We start from the raw sequence: 23,828 nt of genomic DNA on the forward strand, positions 1-23,828 counted from the left end.
ACATTTGGGTTGTTTCTTCATGCCCAATCTTCTTGTGCACACTGTTAGGGATTTCACTTTTATTTCCATTGTGCCTTGCTGCTTTAGAACCTCTACAGTAAGTTTACTTAAAAATTAAGCCACCCAGGGCGGCGCCTGTGGCTCAGTGGGTAGGGTGCCAGCCCCAGCCAAACTGCAACAAAAAAAAAAATAGCCGGGCATTGTGGCGGGTGCCTGTAGTCCCAGCTACTCAGGAGGCTGAAGCAAGAGAATCACCTAAGCCCAGGAGTTGGGAGGTTGCTGTGAGCTGTGAGAATGATAAGTGAGACTCTTGTGTCTACAAAAAAAAAAAAAAAAATTAAGCCACCCTTACAGATTACTCATTAACACTATGAAAGAAATAGAGCAATCATCTTATTCTCCCTGAAAATTGATATGCCATGTATTGATAAGGACACATCTATGTACTATTCCTACTGATGTGTACCAGACTTTAAACACAAGGAAATAGTAAGGTGAATCCAAACCAAGGGTCAATAAAACAAATGGTCCAAGACAAAAAGGCAAACTATTCCTAGGTAAACAAATTATTTCATTTGATCCTACATGAAAAAAAGCCCTTGGATATTGAGACAATCAGGGAAATTTTAATGTGGGCTATTTATCATTGTATTGTATCAATATTTCATGATTTTGATAGTTGTGTGTTCTAATAGGATGCATGCTAAATACTTAGGGTGAAGTCATAATTTTCAGAAAGCACAAAACAAGCACTTGCAAAGCGTGCAATTGTGGCAAGACACTAATTGGTGACTATATAAGGTATATGTGTTTGTGTACATATATACATATACATGTACATGCTCATTGTACTATTACAGCTTTTCTAAAAATGTTTGAAAATTTCAGAAAGTGGGCTGGGTGCCCTGGCTCACACATGTAATCCTAGCCCTCTAGGAGGCTGACCTGGGGAGATCACTTGAGCTCAGGAGTGAGCAGAGAGAGACCCTATCTCTATTAAAAAAGAAATTAGAGGGGCCTGGTGTTGAACGCCTGTAGGAGGCTGAGGAAGGTAGATTGCTTGAATTTGAGGTAGAAGTGAGCTGTAATGCTGCTGCACTCTAGCTAAGACAATACAGCAAGACTTTGGTGGGGGTGGGGAATCTACCTGGGTTAATAGCATAACCCATAGATCACATAGAGTTAAGTCTGCAGCAGAATTGGACTCCATTATCTAGAAGCATAAAAGACTTTATTCTTTTTTGAGATAGTCTCACTCTGACTCTGGGTTGTATGCTGTGGCATCCTTGTAGCTCACGGCAACTTCAAACTCTTGGCTCCTGAGTAGCTCTGACTAAGGCACCCACAACACATAATTTGTCTATTTTTAGTAGCTTTTGCACAGGCTGCAGTCAAACTCCTGAGTTCAGGCAGTATACCCATCAAGGCCTCCCAGGGTGTTAGGATTACAGGCATGAGCCACTGCACCCAGCCTGTCCTTGGATTCTTTTTCAAACTTTTAATCTTTTGTCAATTAACTTTAGTGTCTGGGCTTGGTGTAAGTTATCTTAGTATTTTGACAGAAGAACATAAACTTAAAAAAAAACAAGGTGACTTTGATCTCTGTGGAGGGACCGTACCATGCTGATTTTTGGACAGTGGTAGAGATTTGACAAAAGATTTGAGTATATTTATGTGCTAGGCATTCTTATAGGTCCTGAGAAATAGCAATTAACAAAAGCTTCTGGTCTTGTGAGCTTACGTTTCAGTAGAGAAAGGACAAATTATATAATAATGAACACTATGGGGGGGGGGCAGAAAGAGGGACGGAGGGAGGGGGGGGTGGGTCCTTGGTGTGTGTCACACTTTAAGGGGGCAAGACAGTACAACAGTACTTGGCTAACTAGACAAGATCTCATTCCCAGTCTATGGCTACCTTCATTGTTGTGTGAGATGATTTCATCCCTTGAAATATGGCCACTTCAGCACAAAACAATGTTAGATCTTTATAATGAAAGTGTCCTACCTGCTTCTACATGCAGCTGAGAAATGACAGACTAGGGACAGAACATTGTGAACTTTGTACTGTTGGAGTTACTGCCCATTAAATGATCATTTGCTAACAGTCACTAAAGTTACAAATTAAGGAAATTATATATAGAATACTGCAAAAACACAGTAAAAAGACTGAAGTTTGCCCATTTCTGCTCAGGAAATCCCTTCACTCCCAAGCTTCATATGTTCTCTTTTTGGCTCCAAAATTCACTGTTTCTCCTCCTTTTGATCTTCCTTTTGTTCCCCAGTGCCAGAACTTCCAGAGCCTTCTCGCTCGGATGCCATCTGTTAAGAAACATTTGAGAGCCACTTCAGATTTAATGTTTGCTCTGTTGAACTATAAGCAAAGGGGACCCACATATTCTTCATACTGCACCTCCATTCATTCTCCTACCCCCATGCCCTCCCTATTGGTGGTTTTGTGATCCTTACTTCCAAGAATACAGTCAAGAAGACAGGAGGATATTTCTAACCCCAATACTCTCAATCCCACAAATGGCAGTATGAGGGAACCACCAGTTGACAGTAGTCAAGAACAGGTTACAAGATCAAGTTAGGATTGAAAAACACCCTTTAGCCCTTGTACCTTTTTGTATGCCATTTCGAAGAGCTTCAATGATGCTTGTTGAAGGGAGGATGCTGCCTGCCTGATGTTTTTCTCCTGTTTCACTATCTTTTCTAGTTGGAAATCTCTTCTTTTAGCTTGTTGCACTTAAAAAAAGGAAAAAAAAAATTCTCACTTTTCCAATCTCCTGTGCCATTACATGTAGAAGTACTATTCAGAAACTTATCAAGAACCACAGAAGAATCCATAGAATGAACTACACTGACGTTGGTGACAAGTGCAACCTCTTAAGTTATTATAAATGAAAATTCACCTCATCAGCAGGCAATTGGTCCTTGAATTCTTCCATCTTGGTTTCTGTGTCATGAATGATTCCTTCAGCCATATTAACTGCTTCAACTCGTTCCTTAGAGAAATTAGAAGTTCATTATAAATGAACCAACCAAACCAACCAACCAAAGTCTGCTAAATGTCCATACTGAGCGAGATGAACTATCTGCTACATAGTTACAGAATAAAAATAGAGTGGAGGGAAAAATCATTATGGTCTAAGGTACTCTGGAATGGGTTTGAGAGAGATTTGAGCTACTTTTGTAGATAAAGAATTTTGGCAAAAGGATCTCAGATGTAATTCATTCCACAACTAAATTATGAGTAAGGGAGAAAGAACAGACTAATCACATTATTTTCTCTGTCCAAACTCCCATTTTCATGTCTCAGCTTTACTAAAAATCCCAGAAGACAAAAATAATCACCTTCTTTCTTCGGTCTTCTTCAGCATACTTCTCTGCATTTTTAACCATATTTTCAATATCATCTTTGCTTAAACCACCAGAAGACTGGATTACAACTATAATAAAAATAAGGCATTTCATTAGTTCTTTTGTAAAATTATATGCCCCAACAGTGCCATGGTATCAGCCTAGCTCATAGCAACATCAAACTCCTGGGTTCAAGCAATCCTCCTGCCCCAGCCTCCCCAGTAGTTGGGAGTATAGGCACCCGTCACAACACCTGGTAGAGATAGGGTCTCTTGCTCAGGCTGATCTAGAACTCCTGAGCTCTAGCAATCCTCCACGTTGGCCTCCCAGAGTGCTAGCATTACATGCACAAGCGAGCCACCACACCTAGTGCCTTACTTACTCTGCTGCTCACGTCCTGTGCCCTTATCTTTTGCAGAAACATGTACAATCCCATTGGCATCAATGTCAAATGTAACTTCAATTTGAGGGACTCCACGAGGGGCCGGGGGAATTCCAATCTAAAATAAGCAAAAAGAATAAAAGCTCCTTTTACAAAGAGGTCCTGTGCTATAATTTCCTAAGCTATATGGTTTTCTGTTGAAGTTACCTGGTTCCTGGGAGGGACATCTGGTACCTTAATGTTACAAAAACATTACTTTTAAGTAAGGGTATTAGTTTCATTGCTACCTGAAATCAACAAGGCTATACCAGTGAAAGTAGCCTTATCAAATAACCATTATGGTTGTACCTGGGGACAGTGAATGAAAGCAACATCTTGACTATTCATTTCATCAAGAACCAATAAGCAGTGCTGACAAGAAACTTTAATTTTGACAAGACAGTATAAAATGTTTTTTAAATGAGTAATCAAGGGAAATCAGGAATTTCGGAGTTAGCCTTGTTTCTAAACATTTTCTTGGCTCTTGAACTTTTTAAAAAATAAAAATTATTTTGCTACCTACACAAAACCAGGCAGAAAAATTATTTGTCTCTACAAAAAAACAAAACAAAAAAAAACGGAAAGTTTCAGAGTCTCACTGTACCGCCCTCGGGTAGAGTGCCATGACGTCACATGGCTCTAACTCTTAACTCTTGGGCTTATGCGATTCTCTTCCCTCAGCCTCCCAAGCAGCTGGGACTACAGGTGCCCACCACAACGCCCGGCTATTTTTTTGTTGCAGTTTGGCGGGGGCTGGGTTTGAACCCGCCACCCTTGGCATATGGGGCCAGCCACCCTACTCACTGAGCCACAGGCGCCACCCGAAACTTTCCTTTTTTTCCCATTTTTGAGACAAGATCTGGCTACATTGCCTAGACTGGCCTCGGTTGGTAGACTATAGGTGCAACTCCTGGGCTCAAGTGATCCTTCTGTCTCAGCCTCCTGAGTAAGTGAGATTGCAGGTACAGAACACTCTATCCGGCAGTTTTAGAAACTTCTTCATAAAGTGCATTAGTAGGGCACAAGAAACAAGCAATGCTTCCAGGTAAAACTGAAGCCATGGGAATTTATCTGCCCACCTTCGTCTCAAGATAACATAGCATCTATGTGTATGTCAGCAGTTTATAATATTATCTTTAAGGGTTAGAGTATCATCTAACTTTGAAAAGACTGAAGAGCATAGTATTCAGAATTCACAGTACCTACCAAAGTAAACTGTCCAAGAAGTTTGTTGTCTCCAGCCATCTCTCTCTCACCCTGACATACTTTAATCTCCACTTGAGTCTGTCCATCAGCAGCCGTAGAAAACACCTGGGGAGGAAAGAAACTTCCTGGATTGGCAATCTGATTAAACAACTTCCCTTATACATGTAGTCGAAAAATAAGCCTGAAAAAGAAATTCATATCCTCGGGCGGCGCCTGTGGCTCAAGGAGTAGGGTGCCGGTCCCATATGCCGGAGGTGGCAGGTTCAAACCTAGCCCCGGCCAAAAAAAAAAAAAAGAAATTCATATCCTAATATTGGAAGGGTCCTACTTCACACTATTATGTCTTTAGAGGGAATGGTAGTAGGATTTGTACAGCAAAAAAGAAAGAATAGATATTGTTTCAACTGAGTAAATGCACTGTACAAAGATGCAGCATTGGCACAGAAGTCTTCAAGACAAGGAGCTAAAATGCTAAAACACAAGGTTCAGAGACAGGAGATGTATCATGTACTCAGTCACAGGAAGTCATCACACCATCAGAATGATGTGTTAGTAAGCACATCACTGCACAAATATAGCAATAGCTAAAGGTTTTTTAAAAATATTAAGATTGGGAAACTCAAGAAATAATTCCTAATCACAACCAAGCCATGCTCAAATAATCCTGTTTGTAACTGAGAAATCAATACCACTATCATTCATTCACCCATAAGACAAACACACTACCCCTACATATCTTGGCTGGACAATTCCTTTTCTTCTTTTTAGAGGGGATCCTGCTCTATTGCCTGAGGTGGAGTATAGTGGTGCACTCACAGCTCAACGCAGCCTTAAACTCCTGGGCTCAAGTGATCCTCCTACCTCAGCCTCCCAAGTTGGTAGACTATAGGTGCATACGACCATGCCTGGCTAATTTTTTTTAATTTCTCATAGAGAAGGTCTCACTATGTCGACTAGGCTGAGCTTGAACCTTTGGCCTCAAGCCATCTTCCCATCTCAGCCTCTCAAAGTTCTGGGATTATAGGTGTTGAGTCACCACATCCAGGTATATTCTTTTTTTACCATCTTTGAAAACTTAAGACTACAAAGAATTCAGTGTCATCACACAAGAGTTAATTCTGTGAAGGAAAAGATTGACTATTCATGTCCTCCCTACAATGTCATTGCTAGCTGACACATAAACTTTTTCGAAAACAAACAAAATATGATATTCTTACCACTCACAGTCAACTAGTTTGACCTAGGAAACAGAAATAGCTTACAAAAGTTGACTACAATCATACCCCTCACAGAACCTAAACTACAGAACAATGTAGAAAGGGATGGCTCTTACCTGGCTCTTCTTGGTTGGAATAGTGGTGTTCCTGTTAATAAGCTTGGTAAAGACACCTCCCAAAGTTTCAATACCCAAAGACAGGGGAGTGACATCCAGGAGCAGCACATCTGTGACATCACCAGCCAACACACCTCCCTGAATGGCAGCTCCAATAGCAACAGCCTCATCAGGATTGACAGCTTTACTTGGGGCTCGGCCAAAAAGGTCCTGCACAGTCTGCTGAACCTGAGCATCAAGGAGAAAGAACCTATCACCCAGCACACAAGGCAACTGCCTGAGAAGAACAGAACATGTGTGCCTTAAGCACCTAGCCAAATCTCAAGACGGGTTGATTCGGATTGAAGAATGTTTATTCAAATTGCTATTTCATAGATGAATTCTTTTTTTTTTTTGGAGACAGTCTCACTTTGTCACCCTCATAGAGTGCTGTAGTATCACAGCTCACAGCAACTTCAAACTCATGGGCACAAAGTGATCCTCTTGCCTCAGCCTCCTAAGGAACTGAGACTACAGCTGCCAGCCACAACCACCAACTATTTTATTTTCAGAGACAGGGTCTAGCTCTAGCTCAGGCTGGTCTCAAACTCCTGAGCAATCTACCAGAGTGGATTTCCAGAGTACTAAGATTATAAGCATGAGCCACTGTGCCTCACCTGAATTTTCTTTCTTTCTTTTTTTTTTTTGAGACAGTTTACTTTGTGGTGTCATAACTCACAGTTATCTGAAACTCTCGGGCTAAAGTGATCCTCTTGCCTTAGCCTCCCAAGTCGTTGGACTATCGGCACCCACCATAACACCTGGCCATTTTTTTTTTTTTTTTTCAGAATCTCACTTTGTCGCCTGTGGTAGAGTGCTGTAGTATCACAGCTCACAGCAACCTCAAACTCTTGGGCTCAAATGATTCTCTTGCCTCAGTCTCCCAAGTAACTGGGACTACAGGTGCCCCCCACACTTGGCTATTTACATAGATGAGGTCTTGCTCTGGCTCAGGCTGGTGTTGAACCTGTGAGCTCAGACAATCCACTCACCTCAGCCTCCCAGAATGCTAGGATTACAGGCATGAGCCCCCGTACCCAGCCTCATAGTTGAATTCTTACCAATGATCTCACAACACACATTTTATACTCAAATAATTTCAAACAGAGGGTACAAGTCAAAGGGACTTTTGTAGTCTAAGTCCTCTTCTATGTTATCAACTAAAAAAACCTAAGTAAGGAGGGTGGCACCTGTGGCTCAAAGGAGTAGGGCACAGGCCCCATATGCCAGAGGTGGCAGGTTTAAACCCAGCCCCCGCCAAAAACTGCAAAACAAACAAAAAAAAACAAAAAACATAAATAAGCTGTTGCCCCAGGTAGAGAGCGATGGTGTCATAGCTCAATTCAAAACTTGCTAATGCAGGGTATGTTCTTTCCTCCCATATATTATACAGGGGTAGAAAAAGTAATATTTGAACACGATCTGCAATAATTTGTTAATATCGTTATCTGCCTGCACACCCCACCCCGCCCCGTCTTTTTTTTGTTTGTTTTGGGCTTATTTCATATGTATATTCCTAAGTTCAAGTATTTCAATGGAAAAATTAACAAAATAATAATGTCACTAACTCAGGCCCAAAATAATTCTATTCAGCCCACCAAGGAGGAGTCACACCTTCAACAGCTTTGTGCTCAGTCATTAGTTTTCTACACATCTGTGCTTTCAGAATGATGTGTTGATGAATAAAATGCATCACTGCACAAATGTTTGTTGAAGAGAGAACAATAAACCCCAGGCATAATGCTATTAAGACCCAGGTTCAAGGCTGGGCGTGGTGGCTCACGCCTATAATCCCAACACTTGGGAGGCTGAGTCAGTGGATTGCATGAGTTCACAGGTTGGAGACCGGCCTGGGCAGGAGGGAAACTCTGTCTCTAAAAAATAGCTGGGTGTTGTGGCAGGCACCTGTAGTCCCAGCTACTTGGGCGGCTAAAGCAAGAGGATCACTTGATTTGAGGCTGTATGAGCTAAGATGCCATGGCACTCTACCAACAGTGACCAAAGTCACTCTGCCAATGGTGACCACAGTCTTTTGTCTCAAAAATACTTCTCTAGGAGCTAATTAGTACCCAGGTTTTAAGCTATTTCTGACCTCAAACTGTTTCATTCCTAAAAATTCTACAACACTGAGTTCAGGATCACTATGTCTCCCAGGCTGGAGTGCAGTGAATATCATCATACATCACTCCAACCTCAAACTCTTAGGCTCAAACTATCCTCCTGCCTAAGCCTCTTGAATAGCTGGAACTACAGGTGTGTGTCTGGCTAATTTTTCTATTTTTTATAGAGGTATCACGCTGGTCTCAAGCTCCAGATCTCAAGCAATCCTCCTGCCTTAGACTCCCAAACTGCTAATATTATAGGCATGAGCCAATGACCAAGCCTTATAGTCTTTAATTTTGAAAGGCAACAAAAAAAAAAAAAAAAACCAACCAACCATTTTTGAGACAGTCTTACACTGTCCCTCTGGTAGAGTGCCATGGCATCATAGCTCACAGCCACCTGAACTCTTGGGCTTAAGTGATTCTCTTGCCTCAGCCTCCCAAGTAGCTGAACTACAGGTGCCCACCACAATGCCTGGTTGTTTTTTGTTGTTGTTTAGCAGGCCCGGGCCAGTTTGAACCCACCAACCCTGGTAGATGCGGCTGACACCCTAACAAGCTACCGCAAACTCTTGAGTTCATGCGGTCCTCTTGCCTCAGCCTTCCAAGTAGCTGGAATTATAGACGCCCACTACAACACCAGAGAGTTTTTCTATTTTTAGTAAAGATGGGGTCTCGCTGTTGCAAGGCTGGTCTTTTACTTCTGAGCTCAAGCAATCTACCTGCCTCAGCCTCCCAAAGTGCTAGGATTACAGGTGTGAGCCAGTACACCCGGCCCTGAAAAGAACTCTTTACTGAGTATACAAACCTCATCCCCCTTTTAGGTTATCCTGGCAAAACAGGCCACATAGTCATGTCTGTAGACAACATAAGCCACTTGTCCCAAGAATACATTATGTGCTGATCCTTTCTTCTCTCCAAACCAAGAAAACCATGGGTCCATACCTTAGGCATCCTAGTCATGCCACCAACAAGAATGACTTCTCCTATGTCACTCTTGCTGACTTCTGCATCTTGCATAGCTTTTTGACATGGAGCAATAGTCCTCCTGATTAGATCAGTGACGATCCCCTCAAATTGAGCACGTGTCAACTTCATATTCAAATGCTTGGGTCCAGAAGCATCCATTGTGAGATAAGGCAAGTTGATGTCAGTCTGCAAAAGAAATGTTTAACTGCAGGTCATTGGGGAGAGCAATAGTGATGAAGTTTATTATTTCAATTAAAATAAGACCATTCCCTGGGCGGCGCCTGTGGCTCAGTCGGTAAGGTGCCGGCCCCATATACCGAGGGCAGTGGGTTCAAACCCGGCCCTGGCCAAACTGCAACCAAAAAAATAGCTGGGCGTTGGGGCGGGTGCCTGTTGTCCCAGCTACTCGGAAGGCTGAGGCAAGAGAATCGCTTAAGCCCAGGAGTTGGAGGTTGCTGTGAGCTGTGTGAGGCCACGGCACTCTACTGAGGGCCATAAAGTGAGACTCTGTCTCTACAAAAAAAAAAAAAGACCATTCCCTAGGACAAGATGACTTGGAAAGCCACAAGGAAGGTCAGACTTAAATTTCTGAATGTAAACAGCCACAAAAGACAGTAATTCTAAGACATAACTTCTTTATCTCTCCAGATAGAAACACTATACAATTTGTTTTAATGAGATCTATGGTTATTAACAATGAAGAACAGAGTAGACTAGCAGGAAAAAATCCTTGCTAAGAGTTATTCTGCCATTAAACATTCATTAAGCACAGGGGGGATAGAGAGGGAGAATGGGTGAAAGTGGGGGAGAGTTAGGTGCAATGTATGCTACTCATCAATGCACACACTGAAGAACCCAGACATCACTACTATATAATTCATTCATGTGAAGGCCAGGTGTGGTGACTCAGGCCTGTAATCCTAACACTCTGACAGGCCAAGGCGGGTGGATGGCCTGAGCTCACAGGTTCAAGAATAGCCTGAGCAAGTGTGAGACCCCATCTCTAAAAAATAGCCAGGTGTTGTGGCAGGCGCCAGTAGTCCCAGCTACTCAGGAGGCTGAGGTAGTTGATGTGAGCTACGATGCCATAGCACTTTACAAAGGGCAGTAAAGTGAGACTCTGTATTGGGAAAAAAAAAAGTACAATTCACCAACATAACCAAAAGCCCACTATACCCCTAAATCTATTGAAATATTAAAAAACAAACAAACAAACAAACCCTATGGAGATAGTAAAAAGATCAGTGGTTGCTAGCAGTTGAGGGGAAGGAGGGATGAATAATCAGACCACCGAAAACATTTAGGGCAGTAAAGCTATTCTGTATGTTACTGCAATGGTTATACATTTGGGAAAACCCATATATGTACATCACCAAAAAGGAATCCTACTGTTAACTATGGACTTTGACTAATAATGTTTAACACTGGCCCATCAATTATAACAAATGTACCACACTTATTTAAAATGTTAATATTAGAGGAAACTAAGGGAGCAGGGATTGGAAGTATTTGGGAATTCTCTGTACTTTCTTGCTCTATTTTCCTGTAAACATAAGCTACTCTAAAGAACAGTGTTTATTTATTTTTTTTTTTTGTAGAGACAGTCTCACTTTATGGCCCTCTGTAGAGTGCCGTGGCCTCACATAGCTCACAGCAACCTCCAACTCCTGGGCTTAAGCGATTCTCTTGCCTCAGCCTCCTGAGCAGCTGGACTACAGGCGCCCGCCACAACGCCCGGCCATTTTTTGGTTGCAGTTTGGCCGGTGCCGGGTTTGAACCGGCCACCCTTGGTATATGGGGCCGGCGCCTTACAGACTGAGCCACAGGCACTGCCCTAAAGAACAGTGTTTATTTAAAAGAAAATACATGAACTATTAAAGGACTTCAAGATAGCAACAAAAACTCATACTGCTGAAGTTTTCTTTTACTAACTTTTAAAAATATCTCGTGTACATGCAGAAAAAATAAAGATAGGCTTTCAACCAAATAATCTGTCCTCAATGCTGGGTCTTCTAAATTCTAGGAAGTTTGTAAGTGGTAAGAAAGCTTCAGAAATGTTATTAAAAAGAAGTAGAAGGAATGGCTTGTATGGGCATCACATCATGTAAAATCTTGTATTTAGGTTGGGCGCAGTGGCTCATGCCTAAAATCCTAGCACTCTGGGAGGCAAAGACAGGTAGAATGCTTGAGCTCATGAGTTCGAGACCAGACTGAGCAAAAACAATACCCCGTCTCTACTAAAAACTGAGGCAAGAGGATCACTTGAGTCCAAGAGTTGGAGGTTGCTATGAGCTATGACACCATGGCACTCTACCCAAGGCAACAGCTTGAGACCCTGTCTCAAAAAAAAAAAAAAAAAAAAAAAGAAGGTGGTGCCTGTGGCTTAGTCGGTAAGGCGCCGGCCCCATATACCAAGGGTGGCAGGTTCAAACCCGGCCCCGGCTGAACTGCAAACCAAAAAATAGCCGGGCGTTGTGGCGGGCGCCTGTAGTCCCAGCTACTCGGGAGGCTGAGGCAAGAGTCGCTGAAGCCCAGGAGTTGGAGGTTGCTGTGAGCTGTGTGATGCCATGGCACTCTACTGAGAGCGATAAAGTGAGACTCTGTCTCTACAAAAAAAAAAAGAAAGAAAGAAAAGAGAATTATTTAAATCTATCCAGTAGCGCTTTCTAACAAGGAAATGTTCTTCATCTATGCTATTTCATTCAGCAACCACTAGGCACATATGGCTACTGAGCACTTGAAAGTTAGTAGCATGAGATACTTTGTAAGATTTTACTTAATTTTACTTAATTCAACTACTCATGTGTAGCTACTAAAGTAGTACAGCTTCAAACACTCAACGTTAATGGTAATGTGAACAACTCCAACACTACCAATTCTCTTTGTCCTGCTCTTTCAAATTCAACCACTTATCTCTCATTCTCATACTCTAGCCCAAGTCTTCTCTCACTGTGTGGTTTCAAGACCCTTACCATGTCTTCCCACAGCCATTCAGGTGCCTTCTGCTGCAGGACCCCTTACCAAGTATTTCTTCACTTCAGCCCAAACAAGAGAATTTTCCACAATTCAAAACTTTCCCTACTTTCCACCATGTTACTACTCCCACCTTAAAACTTCTGGGATTTGTACTCACTTATCTCAGGACAGACACCAATTAAGCCTCGAGTCTGTCTTCCATGCTTGCCAACCCCACCCCCACAATCTGCACTCTGCCCTTTTACCCACTTCTGGCCATTTTCCAAGTCGTCACTGCAAAGCTTTACACATACGGCCCTCCTTTTCCTTCCTGGTCAATTCCTCTCTCAGAACCTATCCTTGTTAAGCTGAACACCTCTCCTGGGTTCCTTTTTATAATTACAAATACTAATACATATAAAGTACTACATACTACAAGTTTTCCAAAGCATATTATATGTATTAATTTGGTAATCCTCACAACCCCAGAGGGAAAGGTACCACTATTATCCTTAGTTTGTAGCTAAGAGAAACAGAATGTAAAGTGATTCATCCAAGATCACAAGTAGTAATGATGAAATGAGGACTTAATCCTTAGTGTTCTCAGCAGATCCATTCTTTTTTTTTTTTTTTTTTAGGACACATTAAAATTTGCTTTAATACTTCTTTGGGGGGGGAAAAAAAACACACTTGTAGTGAATGAACAAGAAACATTTTTATGCTATTATTTGTATCTACCATGCCATGAATTCATAGGGGAAGAGGTTCCAGCAGCTCAGGGAGGCACCTTGCCATTTAATGTGACAAAGTGTTAATTGACTTTTGAATTCGTGGGAAATAGGTCCCAGCACCTTGTATCACTGTTACATGGGGTCTATTGGTTATCCTGTGTGCTATGCTGTACACATATTATGCCATGAGCTAATGGGGAATAAATAGGTTCTTGCTCCTAAAAACATGGGTCCACTAGTACTCCTTTGTGCCATGTTATATGCTTATTATGCCATGAATTCATAGGGAATGGGTTCCAGGAGCTCAGACTCCTTTCCGTTAGTTCTCACAAAGTGGGCTTCTCTGGGTGGCGCAGGCTGGCGCTTCAGTTGAACCCAGGTACCTTTCTCTTTGGCTTCCTTCTTTTTCTGATCATTTTCCTTCACCCGTTTCAGGAAGCTTTCTCGGCTCTTAGAGTACTTAATATGCTCAATACGAACATTAATCCTCTTCGCGAGGATCTTGCCCTTAACTTGTTTGTTTACAACAATGCCAACAGCATGCTGGGTAACATTGTAAACTCTTCCAGTTTTGCCATGGTAACATTTGTGTGGCATGCCTTTTTGAACAGTACCCATTCCCTTGATGTCTACAATATCACCTTTCTTGTAGATTCGCATATATGTGGCCAAAGGAACAACTCCATGTTTTCTAAAAGGCCTAGAGAACATGTATCGGGTGCCTCTCCTCTTTCCCTTTGTGTTTGTCATTTTGGTGAATTACTGGAAGATGGCGTCTCCGGCCGAAAAAAAGCAGCAGATCCATTCTTAACTGCTACTCTACATCACTTCTGTTCTGACATTAATATAATGCTCTAATTAATGTCCAAACCACATTATGAAGTCCATGAGAAGTTATATTCTAAGAATTCATCATGTAGGTTTATAATCACTTGTGCAAACCTGAATGTACAAGGGTCCTTGATACATCTTGCTGCAATAGCTAAAGGCAGAAAACAATCCAAAGGCCTATGACCAGGATGCAGCCACAGTAATTTTTTTTTTTTTTTTTGTAGAGACAGAGTCTCACTTTATGGCCCTGGGTAGAGTGCCGTGGCATCACACAACTCACAGCAACCTCCAACTCTTGGGCTTAAGTGATTCTCTTGCCTCAGTCTCCTGAGTAGCTGGGACTACAGGCGCCTGCCACAACGCCCAGCTATTTTTTGGTTGCAGTTCAGCGGGGCCGGGCTTGAACCTGCCACCCTTGGTATATGGCGCCCGCGCCTTACCTACTGAGCCACAGGCACCGCCCGCAGCCACAGTAATTAAAAACCAAACCAACCAATCTCTTACAATACCCACACCATCTCCGCCCCCAGGTATCAAATACCTGTTAAGAATTACAAACCATCTTCTGGCAGTTCCCCAAATTTCAACCCCAACCCTAACGACCATGTTGCAGTGTTCTGCCACTTCATGTGACAGAAAGGACACAGTCACAATATCAACACCATGGATTAGTATACAACTGGTTAGTCTTCCTGGCTATCCAGGTTTGACTAAAGGTTAAATAGCAGCAACCACTTTACCAACACCATAACAACTGCGATAAATCTCTCTTCCCTGCAGGTGATCATATAACTAGTCACAGCTCTGCTCTTCCTGCTGTCACTCAAAAAACTGGAAATAGATCTGCTACCTTCCATCATGGTAGGTCTCCAATCCGGATATAACATAGTTTGTACAGTTCTACTTGTGGTGGTTTAAGTGAAGCTTCACCTCTCAGAATTGGAGGCCAAACAAGCTGATACTTAAAGAGGTCGAGCAAGTCTGGTGTTCATGGAGAGAAATTTGCAGAGTTATATATATCTCAGACATGGGCTAGCTTTCACAGCTCATTTTCTAGATTGGTGATCTAAATTATTAAGTGACAACTGGGAGATCTACACAATTCACAAGGAGAAGTGTATTCAGTTAAGACAGTAGCTTTTCCAGGTCAGGTCAGTAATTCTAGTTTAACATGCTGCTAGAACGTAAAATAAACATCTTTAACTTAAACACAAACAAACGTTAAGTCCACTGTTACTCAGATCTTAGTATTATTTTTTTTTTTTTTAGAGACAGAGTCTCACTTTGCCGTCCTCGGTAGAGTGCCATGGTGTCACAGCTCATAGCAACCTCCAGCTCTTGGACTTAGGCGATTCTCTTGCCTCAGCCTCCTGAGTAGCTGGGACCACAGGTGCCCGCCACAATGCCCAGCTACTTTTTTTGTTGTTGCAGTTTGGCTGGGGCCGGGTTTGAACCCACCACCCTCGGTATATGGGGCCAGCGCCCTACCCACTGAGCCACAGGCACCGCTCCTTAGTATCATTATTTAACTTCAGTGTTTTGTTTTTTTTTTTTTTTTTTTTTTGAGACAGAGTCTCATTTTGTTGCTCCCAGTAGAGTACCATGGTGTCACAGCCCACAGCAACCTCAAACTCTTGGGCTCAAACAATTCTCTTGCCTCAGCCTCCTGAACAGCTGGGTCTACAGGCATATGCCACAACATACAGCTATTTTTAGGGACGGGGTCTTGCTGAAGCTCAGGCTAGTCTTGAACTTGTGAGCTCGGGCAATCTGCCCACCTTGGCCTCCCAGAGTGTTGGGATTACAGGTGCAGTGCCGGCCTTCACTATTTAACTTCAGTATATGTAATTTCTGGTTTGAATAGTTAAAAATTCCCAGCTCATTCATAAGAAACTAAAGGCTGTACTATTCCTATGCTCACACTACTGGTTTCTACCAACCAGAAAACTGTTAAGACAACTAAAGTGACATTAGGCCAATTAGAATATATTACAATACTCAGGCTGAAGATATCAATATTACTAGGACTTTCCCCTATCTTACCTGCACAGATGAGGAGAGTTCACATTTAGCTTTCTCAGCAGCTTCCCGCACCCTCTGAAGTGCCATGTTGTCTTTAGTCAAATCAACCCCTGTCTACAAAGTGAAGACGTGGGTATTAGTGGGGTGATGAATACGTAAATTGCACTCATAAGGTGGAATAGTACAAAATGCAGCCATACCTTTATAAGCAATCAAGAATTACTTTTTCTTACCCTTAAAAATCTGTAGGAAAAAAAATAGCCTCTTCTGAAAAGATTATCTATGCCTAACATAAGCTGAACTGATAGTCCATTCTTTCAAGCCCTAGGTTTCCAGTTCAAAAAGGGAATCCCCCAAATTCCTATTGTAAAATGCATACCAAATGCTTTTATCTCTTCTGTTCCTAATTTGAATCTACAAAAACCGAAATAGTTAACTCCACCCATGAACCTTAAGTGCAGTTACTTCAGTGCTTAAGGGCACAATAACTGTACACAAAGAGCAAACAGAAAGGAACAATATTCCAACATCTCCGTATTAACCACAATGGTAACTAACCTCTCTCTTGAACTCTTTCACTATATGTCGTAGCAAGGCCTGGTCAAAGTCTTCACCACCTAAGAAAGTATCTCCGTTCGTGGATTTGACCTCAAATACTCCTTTCTGAATTTCCAGGATAGAAATATCAAAAGTTCCACCACCTAAATCATATACAGCAATGCTAGAAAGCAAGAAAATCATAAGGAACGAACCTTATCACAAGGGTATAAACGTCAATAACCAAATGAAGATAAACTTAGCTATTTTCCTGAAGTATATAATTAGTACAAAATCTGATAACCACCTAAGTGACAAGTCTAACATGAGGCCCTAACACAGTGGTTCTCAACTTTCCTAATGCTGCGACCCTTCAATACAGTTCCTCATGTTGTAGTGACCCCCAACCATAAAATTATTTTTGTTGCTACTTCATATCTGTAATTTTGCTACTGTTATGAATCGTAATGTAAATATCTGATATGCAAGATGTATTTAGGTGACTCCTATGAAAGGGTTGCTCGACCCCCAAAGGGGTCGCAACCCACAGGTTGAGAACCACTGCCCTAACAGCTAACATGTACAATGCACACACAGACATGAATGAAATTTTTTGTTTTGAGACAGGTCTTGCTCTGTTGCCCTAGCTAGAATGCAATGACATCACCAAAGCTCACTACAACCTTAATCTCCTGGGCTCAAGCGATCCTCCTGCCTTAGCCTCCCAAGTAGCTGGGACTATAGGTATATGCCACCACAAAACTCAATTTTAAAGACAGTATTTAGCCACAATTTTGTATGAATACTTGCCAAATACATACGAAGGCAAACAAAAATTACCGTGGCCCAGCCAGGCACAGTACCAGAACTGTAATCCTAGTACTTTGGGAGGCTGAAGTGGGTGGATCACTTGAGCTCATAAGTTCGAGACCAGCCTGGGCAAAAAAATGGAGACCTTATCTCTACTAAAAATAGAAAAACAGAGGCAAGAGGATTGCTTAAGCCCAAGAGTTGGAGATTGCTGTGAGCTATAACACCAGGGCACTCTACTAAAGGTGACAGCTTGAGACTCTGTCTCAAAAAAAAAAAATTACTATGGCCCAAAAGTTAATAAACAAAGGAATGGTCTTGAAATGAATAAAAAAATAGACTATACCAGCCTTGGAATAGGTAAAGGTAATATATTTTTATCCTATGTACAAGGCGCAACCACAAAGAAACCAAGATGATCATTTAGGATAAGCTTCATGGTTCTACGATTTTAGTTCACTCATCCAGGTGAAATTTACTGCACAAACTTACATTTTGTCTTCTGATTTGTCTAGTCCATAGGCCAGAGCAGCAGCTGTGGGTTCATTAATCACTCGAAGCACATTTAGTCCAGATATCTGGCCAGCATCCTTTGTGGCCTAGAGAAAACAAGAAATGCTTTTTTCCACCTTTCTGCCAAGGTACCACTACTTCTAAGAATAAGAATTCTAACTGACCTCACCTGTCTCTGTGAGTCATTGAAGTAAGCTGGGACTGTAATCACAGCATTTTTTGCTGTGTGCCCCAAGTAATTTTCTGGAAAAAAAAAAATGAAAAAATGAAATTTAACCTTAGGATTCTGCCAGAAAAAGCAGGCCTAACCTAACCACCCATGTTATCCTCTTTTAGAAGAGGCACAGACAACATTCATCAGTTTTTCAGCAAGTTACCTGCAGCAAAATGCTCCAATTAAAGATACTGGTTCAATACCCTAGATCTCACCTTTAACATCCCAGAGAAGGTTCACCAAGCTACAGTGACCTTTAAACTTAAAATAGACACTAGTTTCTTCAAATAGGAAGTTCTAAGTTTCACCTAACAGGGATGAAACCTTCATGTGTAATCTTCTGGTTTTCAATACAGAAGATTACCTCTACCTCTTAATGGAAAAGAAATAAGCCAGCCACCATTCGTAAAATTACTTTGATATGCAGGAAAAGAACAAGAAAAGTTTGCCAGTTCAGCGCCCATGCTCAGTGGTTAGGGCACAGGACACATACACTGTGACTGGCGTGTTAGAATCTGCCTCAGGCCAGCTAAACAACAATGACAACTGCAACAAAAAATAGCTGGGCGTTGTGGCAGGCTCCTGTAGTCCCAGCTACTTGGGAGGCTGAGGCAAGGGAATGGCTTAAGCCCAAGAGTTTGAGGTTGCTGAGAGCCATGACATCACAGCAGTTTACGGAGGGGGTACATGATGAGACTATCTCAAAAAAAAAAAAAGTTTGCCATTCCTAAGTTTTCTGTACGAAAGGCACCGCTGACTCATCTATTTGACACTGATGTATGGAACTAGTGATCTCAGAGGAACATTCAGTTCTTTGAACTTTCCCAGATGTGAATTGTTAATAAATCCACTCACCTGCAGTCTCTTTCATCTTCATCAACACAAATGCTCCAATCTGACTCGGAGAATAGAGTTTTCCATGAGCCTCAACCCAGGCATCACCATTGGAGGCACGGACAATTTTAAAGGGAACATTTTTGCTGAAGACACAAAAATTGTATCAGAGAAAACTGGCTAACATACCATGTATGTCCATCTTCCACCCAAAGAAACTTACGGCCAACAAATGATAATTTCAGGATTCATTTAATGGAAATCTTTAGAAAGCAATCACTAAAACATTATCCTGATGAAATCTAAACATTCCTTCCTCCCCACCAACCAAAAGATTTTTGCACCTGCTTTGGAAACAAAGGATGAATCATAGTTACCATATGACCCAGCAATTTCAATAGGTTATCTACCCAAGAGTAATGAAATGTACTTCCATACAAAAACTTACATTCAAATGTTTATGATAGCATTATTCATAATAGCTAAAAAACCAAATAGTGGAAACAACCCATAAGTCCATTACCTGACACCTGAATAAACATAATGTGGTATGTAGGGGTGCTGCCTGTAGCAGATAGGGCACCAGCCACATACACCGGAGCTGGCAGGTTCGAAGCCCCGGCTTGCCAAACAACGACAACTACAAGTGAAAAACAGCCGGGCGCTGTGGCATGTACCTGTAGTCCCAGCAACTTGGGAGGCTGAGGCAAGAGAATAGCTTAAACCCAATAGTTTGAGGTTCCTGTGAACTGTGACGCCACAGCACTCTACCGAGGGTAACAAAATGATATTCTTGTCTCAAAAAAACAAACAAACAAAATGTGGTATGTAACCAAAGAGTAGAGTAGTATTTGGCTATAAACAGGAATGAAGCACTAATACATGCTACATGAACCTTAAATATTATGCTAAGTGTAAGAAGCCAATCACAGAAGTCCACATGTGATTCCATTTAAATGAATTCACATACCATTCACAGATGAACAAAGCTTTTAAAAAAAAAATTACACTAGAGAAAACTCTATGCTTCCAGTATTTTTAATTTGAAAAAAGCAAAACCAAGCCAGGTGTGGAGCCAACCACCTGGGCTCATGCCAGTAATCCTAGCACTCTGGGAGGCCAAGGCAGGTGGACTGCCTGAGCTACTTGGCAGGCTGAGATAAAAATTGCAGGAGCCCAAGAGTTTGAGGTTGCTGTGAGCTGTAACACCATTACCAAGGGCAAAACTTAGAAACTATGCCACCACTGACTTATGTTTTGCAGTGCATTACATGGTTCAGGAATGCCTCAAAAATTTTCACATACATAGCAAAAATATAAATTGTGAAGGCAAAAATGAAAACTTAAAGAGTTATCCTTTCGTCTGGGGCATAGATTTCCCCGGGAACAATATGTAAACTAAAACTGACATGTGCTCCAGGGATTCTGATCAATGTACTGAATGACTCTTCTGTGTGACCCTTGCAAATATCTGGGCTTTTGCTATTACTCACATGTCTTTCTGTACTTCGGGGTCATCATATCGCCGGCCTATTAGGCGCTTGGTAGCATAGAATGTATTGTTTGGGTTGGTGACAGCCTGTCGTTTGGCAGGCATGCCAACAAGTCGCTCACCATCTGCTGTAAAGGCCACAACTGAAGGGGTGGTTCTGGCACCTTCAGCATTCTCTAGCACCTAAAGTTCCCCAAATAAGACAGAGAGTAGGTTCTAGTTATCACTGGTAGCTATCATTTCATTTAAGACACAAAACAGGTCTCAAATTACAAAACAAATGGTTAAGGACAGTACTAACAGGCATGTTTTTCTGTGAATGCTGATAAAATAAAAATCTAATATGAAAGATAGTAGAAACTCAAGGTATCTTTATTTTCTAAAGATAACAAAATCAGACAAAGACTATAGATCAGGTTTTTCATACTCTACGTTGAGATGAGATAATCATTCCTTTTACATGTAGAGAATTAAGAGTACTTTTAAATTGTTTTGTGGCAGTAAAATTTCAGTCATATATAGGTAGAAAACATGCCAAGAAGCAGTATCAGGGCTTCTCTTGGTACCAAATAGTCTTTAGAATAGCTCAGGTTAGGCCAGGCATGGTGGCTCATGCCTGTAATCCTAGCACTCTGGGAGGCCAAAGAAGGGTGGATTGCCTGAGCTCAGGAGTTCGAGACCAGCCTAAGCTAGAGTGAGACCTCATCACTAAAAATAGCCGGAGACTGTGGTGAGTGCCTGTAGTCCCAGCTACTTGGGAGGCTGAGACAAAGAATCGCATGAGCCCAAGAGTTTGAGATTGCTGTGAGCTGTTAACACCAGGAACTCTACCAAGGGCAACAAAATGAGATTCTGTCTCCAACAAAAAAAAAAAGAAAAAAGAAAAGCTCAGGTTGTTTAAGAAAAGGGTACGGTGTGGGGGAAACAGGAAGCATGAAAACAGGACATGAATGGAAGGAGAATCCCAGGTGTACGACATCTAAACCAATGGAAATACAGGTTTCATGTACAGAGTAAGAATATCTGAAGCTCTGAAGAACAGTCTTCATTTAAGCTGTGGCGCTCCAAATGCTTCTGAAAAGTTTGTTCCTGCACTTCCAACCTTCGTTCAACTAACTCACAAAAATGCAGGACTCTGGTTACAAAAGTAACAATGCAAGCCATTCCAATTCCTCCTAATTTCATTAGTAGTTTACTTCTTTACAGGAAAGATAATTTAAATCCTATCCTAGAAAGCCAAATATGTGCAATTATCAGCACCACAAAGGGTCACCTGACAAGTTTTAAGTAACCAAATGCAGTTTGTAAGTGTAAATCTTATCTTAGCATCCCTTCTCTAAGGAAAAGGGCACAAAATTGGGATCCTAGCTACCAATCATGCTTACCTTCGCTTGTTTACCTTCCATAACTGCCACACAGGAGTTGGTAGTACCCAAATCAATACCAACCACTGCTCCTTTGATTGCTTCTGATCTGTAAGACATTTCAAACAACATTGGGGCCGGGTGCAGTGGATTCCTCCAGAGTTCAAGACCAACCTGAGCCAGAGCGAGACCCCAACTCGAAAAATAGCCGGGCACTGTGATAGGCACCTATAGTCCCAGCTACTCAGGAGGCTGAGGCAAGAGAATCATTGGAGCCCAAGAGTTTGAGGTTGCTGTGAGGTATGATGCCACAGCACTCTATGAAGTGCTTCAAAGTGACTGTCTCAAAAAAAAAAAAAAAAAAAAAAATCCACCCAACAACATTGTGACCAAAATGTCCAGAGACTGAAGAACATTCGATAGAGAAATGAACCGTGGCATATTACATTACCTATAAACAAACATAAATGAGTAACTACGGAGAGGAAGAGTTAATCAATGAATGCAGAGCCCTCTGCTCTTGGGGTTTAGTATGTATTCTCCCTCGATAGAAATCAAGTTGTACTCACGCATAATCCCGTCTTGAAACAATTCTAAAAGCCTCGTGGCTAAGACCATTCCAGCCATCCTAAAAAAGAAAAAAAAAATTGCTTTAGCCACGAACTGCGTAAGAAAACTTGAACTCATTCCTATTATTCTTTGGAAGAACACATAAAAGTTTGAGCTTTCATTCTGCTGAGTAGCTACCACATATAAAGCATACTGGAATGAAAAAGTGCTTTGTATATAAGAGGTATTAAGGCATTAAAAGCAATCATTCAATAAGCGTAAGTTTTCCAAATAAGAAGGGTAAACATAAAATTGCCTTGAACTACATTACAAAAGGATTTCTCAACCTTGGCACTACTAAGGTTGGGCCAAATCTTTGTTTGGGGGGGTCTGTTCTGCACATTTAGGACATTTAGTAGCATCCTGGCCTCTCTGCACTAGAAGCCAGTCAACACCCCATTAATTTGTGATAACCTTAAGTATCTCTAGACTTTGTCAGACGGTACCTGGGTGGGTGAGTCAAACCCCAGGGAAGATATTTAACCAGAACCTTGCCATACAACTAGTTTAAGAAAACTAAGATCACTAACTTTGTGGAGTCATTAAAAATAAAAAGTTTAAGTAATGGCCTTCCATCAAAATAAAAAATCTTCATTACATCCTAACCTCTGGCTCCTTCTAAGCCTTTCTTAATGCCCACATGTGAACGCAGACAATTTCTTTTCTCCAAAGTTGTCTTCAATTTTAGACAATAACGAGCAACCATTCCACAGCCTTTTTTTTTTTTAAGTAACAATCGAAGGGCATCTTCCACCGAAGATTTTGACAAAATGTTTCTAAGCACGAAAACTGGATTTGGAGTTTGATTTTCGACCTATCGCTTAGGTGCTTTCTTCCTTTATTTCATCTTCTCAACAGATCCTTCCACACACTGTACTTTGAAGAAAGAAAGAAAGAACCATACTCCCTTTAGATTGAAATAACAATGAAAATAGCGGCTCTCACGGTAGCCGGCATCCCTCATTTCCACGGCCAGACCAGTCCAACCAGCCACAGAACGGACTGGCAGGACCACTACCTACGGACTTAGGAGGCCAAAATCTAGTCGTGAAGAGTGTGACTCAGCAGGACCCAAGACACGAACGCAAAACCCTCAACAAGTCCTTGAATCGGCAGCGCTAACTACAGGAGGCCCGTTACACCTCTTTCCCTCTTCATCTCTCCTGAAAGGTTCTGACCCTGAAGGACACGGCCTACCGCACTGGGACCCAAGGCCCAGAGCCCTCCTCCGGGAAGGTCTGGCAGGTCCCCTACCTGGTGGCGGGCGGCTGTGGGGCCCCGGGAAGCTGCGGCTCCCACGAGACGCGCTGCTGCGGCTCTGCTGGCGCTTATCATGGCGGCTAGACGGAGGGAGTTCGAAGCACCAACCAAGCGCTCAGGCGGCCGGGAGCTGCACGGCTCGGCACTGGCAGCGCTTCTGGAAACCTCCAACCACGTGGGGTGAGGGGCGGGAGTTGGTCACCGTGGCCTAAAGGCCCGCTCTTTC

General features: G+C 42.1%; 2 protein-coding genes, 2 non-coding genes and 1 pseudogene across 4 annotated transcripts; 1 reads left to right on the forward strand and 4 right to left on the reverse strand.

Moving 5' to 3' along the window:
- Positions 1 to 1,968: 1,968 nt before the first annotated feature.
- HSPA9 (heat shock protein family A (Hsp70) member 9) lies at positions 1,969 to 23,815 on the reverse strand. Its single transcript, XM_053566034.1, is given in 19 exon segments — positions 1,969 to 2,319; positions 2,621 to 2,689; positions 2,691 to 2,718; positions 2,720 to 2,745; positions 2,913 to 3,005; positions 3,355 to 3,449; positions 3,743 to 3,860; positions 4,988 to 5,092; positions 6,321 to 6,548; positions 9,407 to 9,616; positions 15,991 to 16,083; positions 16,528 to 16,690; positions 17,809 to 17,915; positions 17,999 to 18,072; positions 18,899 to 19,023; positions 20,371 to 20,552; positions 21,755 to 21,842; positions 22,303 to 22,361; positions 23,597 to 23,815. Coding segments are annotated over 19 exon segments (2,022 nt in total). The 5' UTR covers positions 23,678 to 23,815; the 3' UTR covers positions 1,969 to 2,241.
- On the reverse strand, positions 5,494 to 5,557 carry LOC128569406 (small nucleolar RNA SNORD63). The gene has a single exon (XR_008375361.1). It is a non-coding gene; the product is annotated as a small nucleolar RNA SNORD63 (small nucleolar RNA).
- LOC128569405 (small nucleolar RNA SNORD63) lies at positions 7,986 to 8,060 on the reverse strand. The gene has a single exon (XR_008375360.1). It is a non-coding gene; the product is annotated as a small nucleolar RNA SNORD63 (small nucleolar RNA).
- On the reverse strand, positions 13,212 to 13,922 carry LOC128568416 (60S ribosomal protein L21-like). The gene has a single exon (XM_053566053.1). The coding sequence runs from the start codon at positions 13,864 to 13,866 to the stop codon at positions 13,384 to 13,386; it is 483 nt and encodes a 160-aa protein (XP_053422028.1). The 5' UTR covers positions 13,867 to 13,922; the 3' UTR covers positions 13,212 to 13,383.
- Positions 23,676 to 23,828, forward strand: part of LOC128568515 (60S ribosomal protein L10a-like) — a 52,852-nt pseudogene continuing 52,699 nt past the window's right edge.

This window comes from Nycticebus coucang, chromosome 17 (assembly GCF_027406575.1).
Source record: "Nycticebus coucang isolate mNycCou1 chromosome 17, mNycCou1.pri, whole genome shotgun sequence".
NCBI classification, from domain to species: domain Eukaryota; kingdom Metazoa; phylum Chordata; class Mammalia; order Primates; family Lorisidae; genus Nycticebus; species Nycticebus coucang.

Bases quoted from the DNA above. Each gene is read 5' to 3' on its own strand.
- LOC128568416 (XM_053566053.1), bottom strand. From the start codon at position 13,866: ATGACAAACACAAAGGGAAAGAGGAGAGGCACCCGATACATGTTCTCT.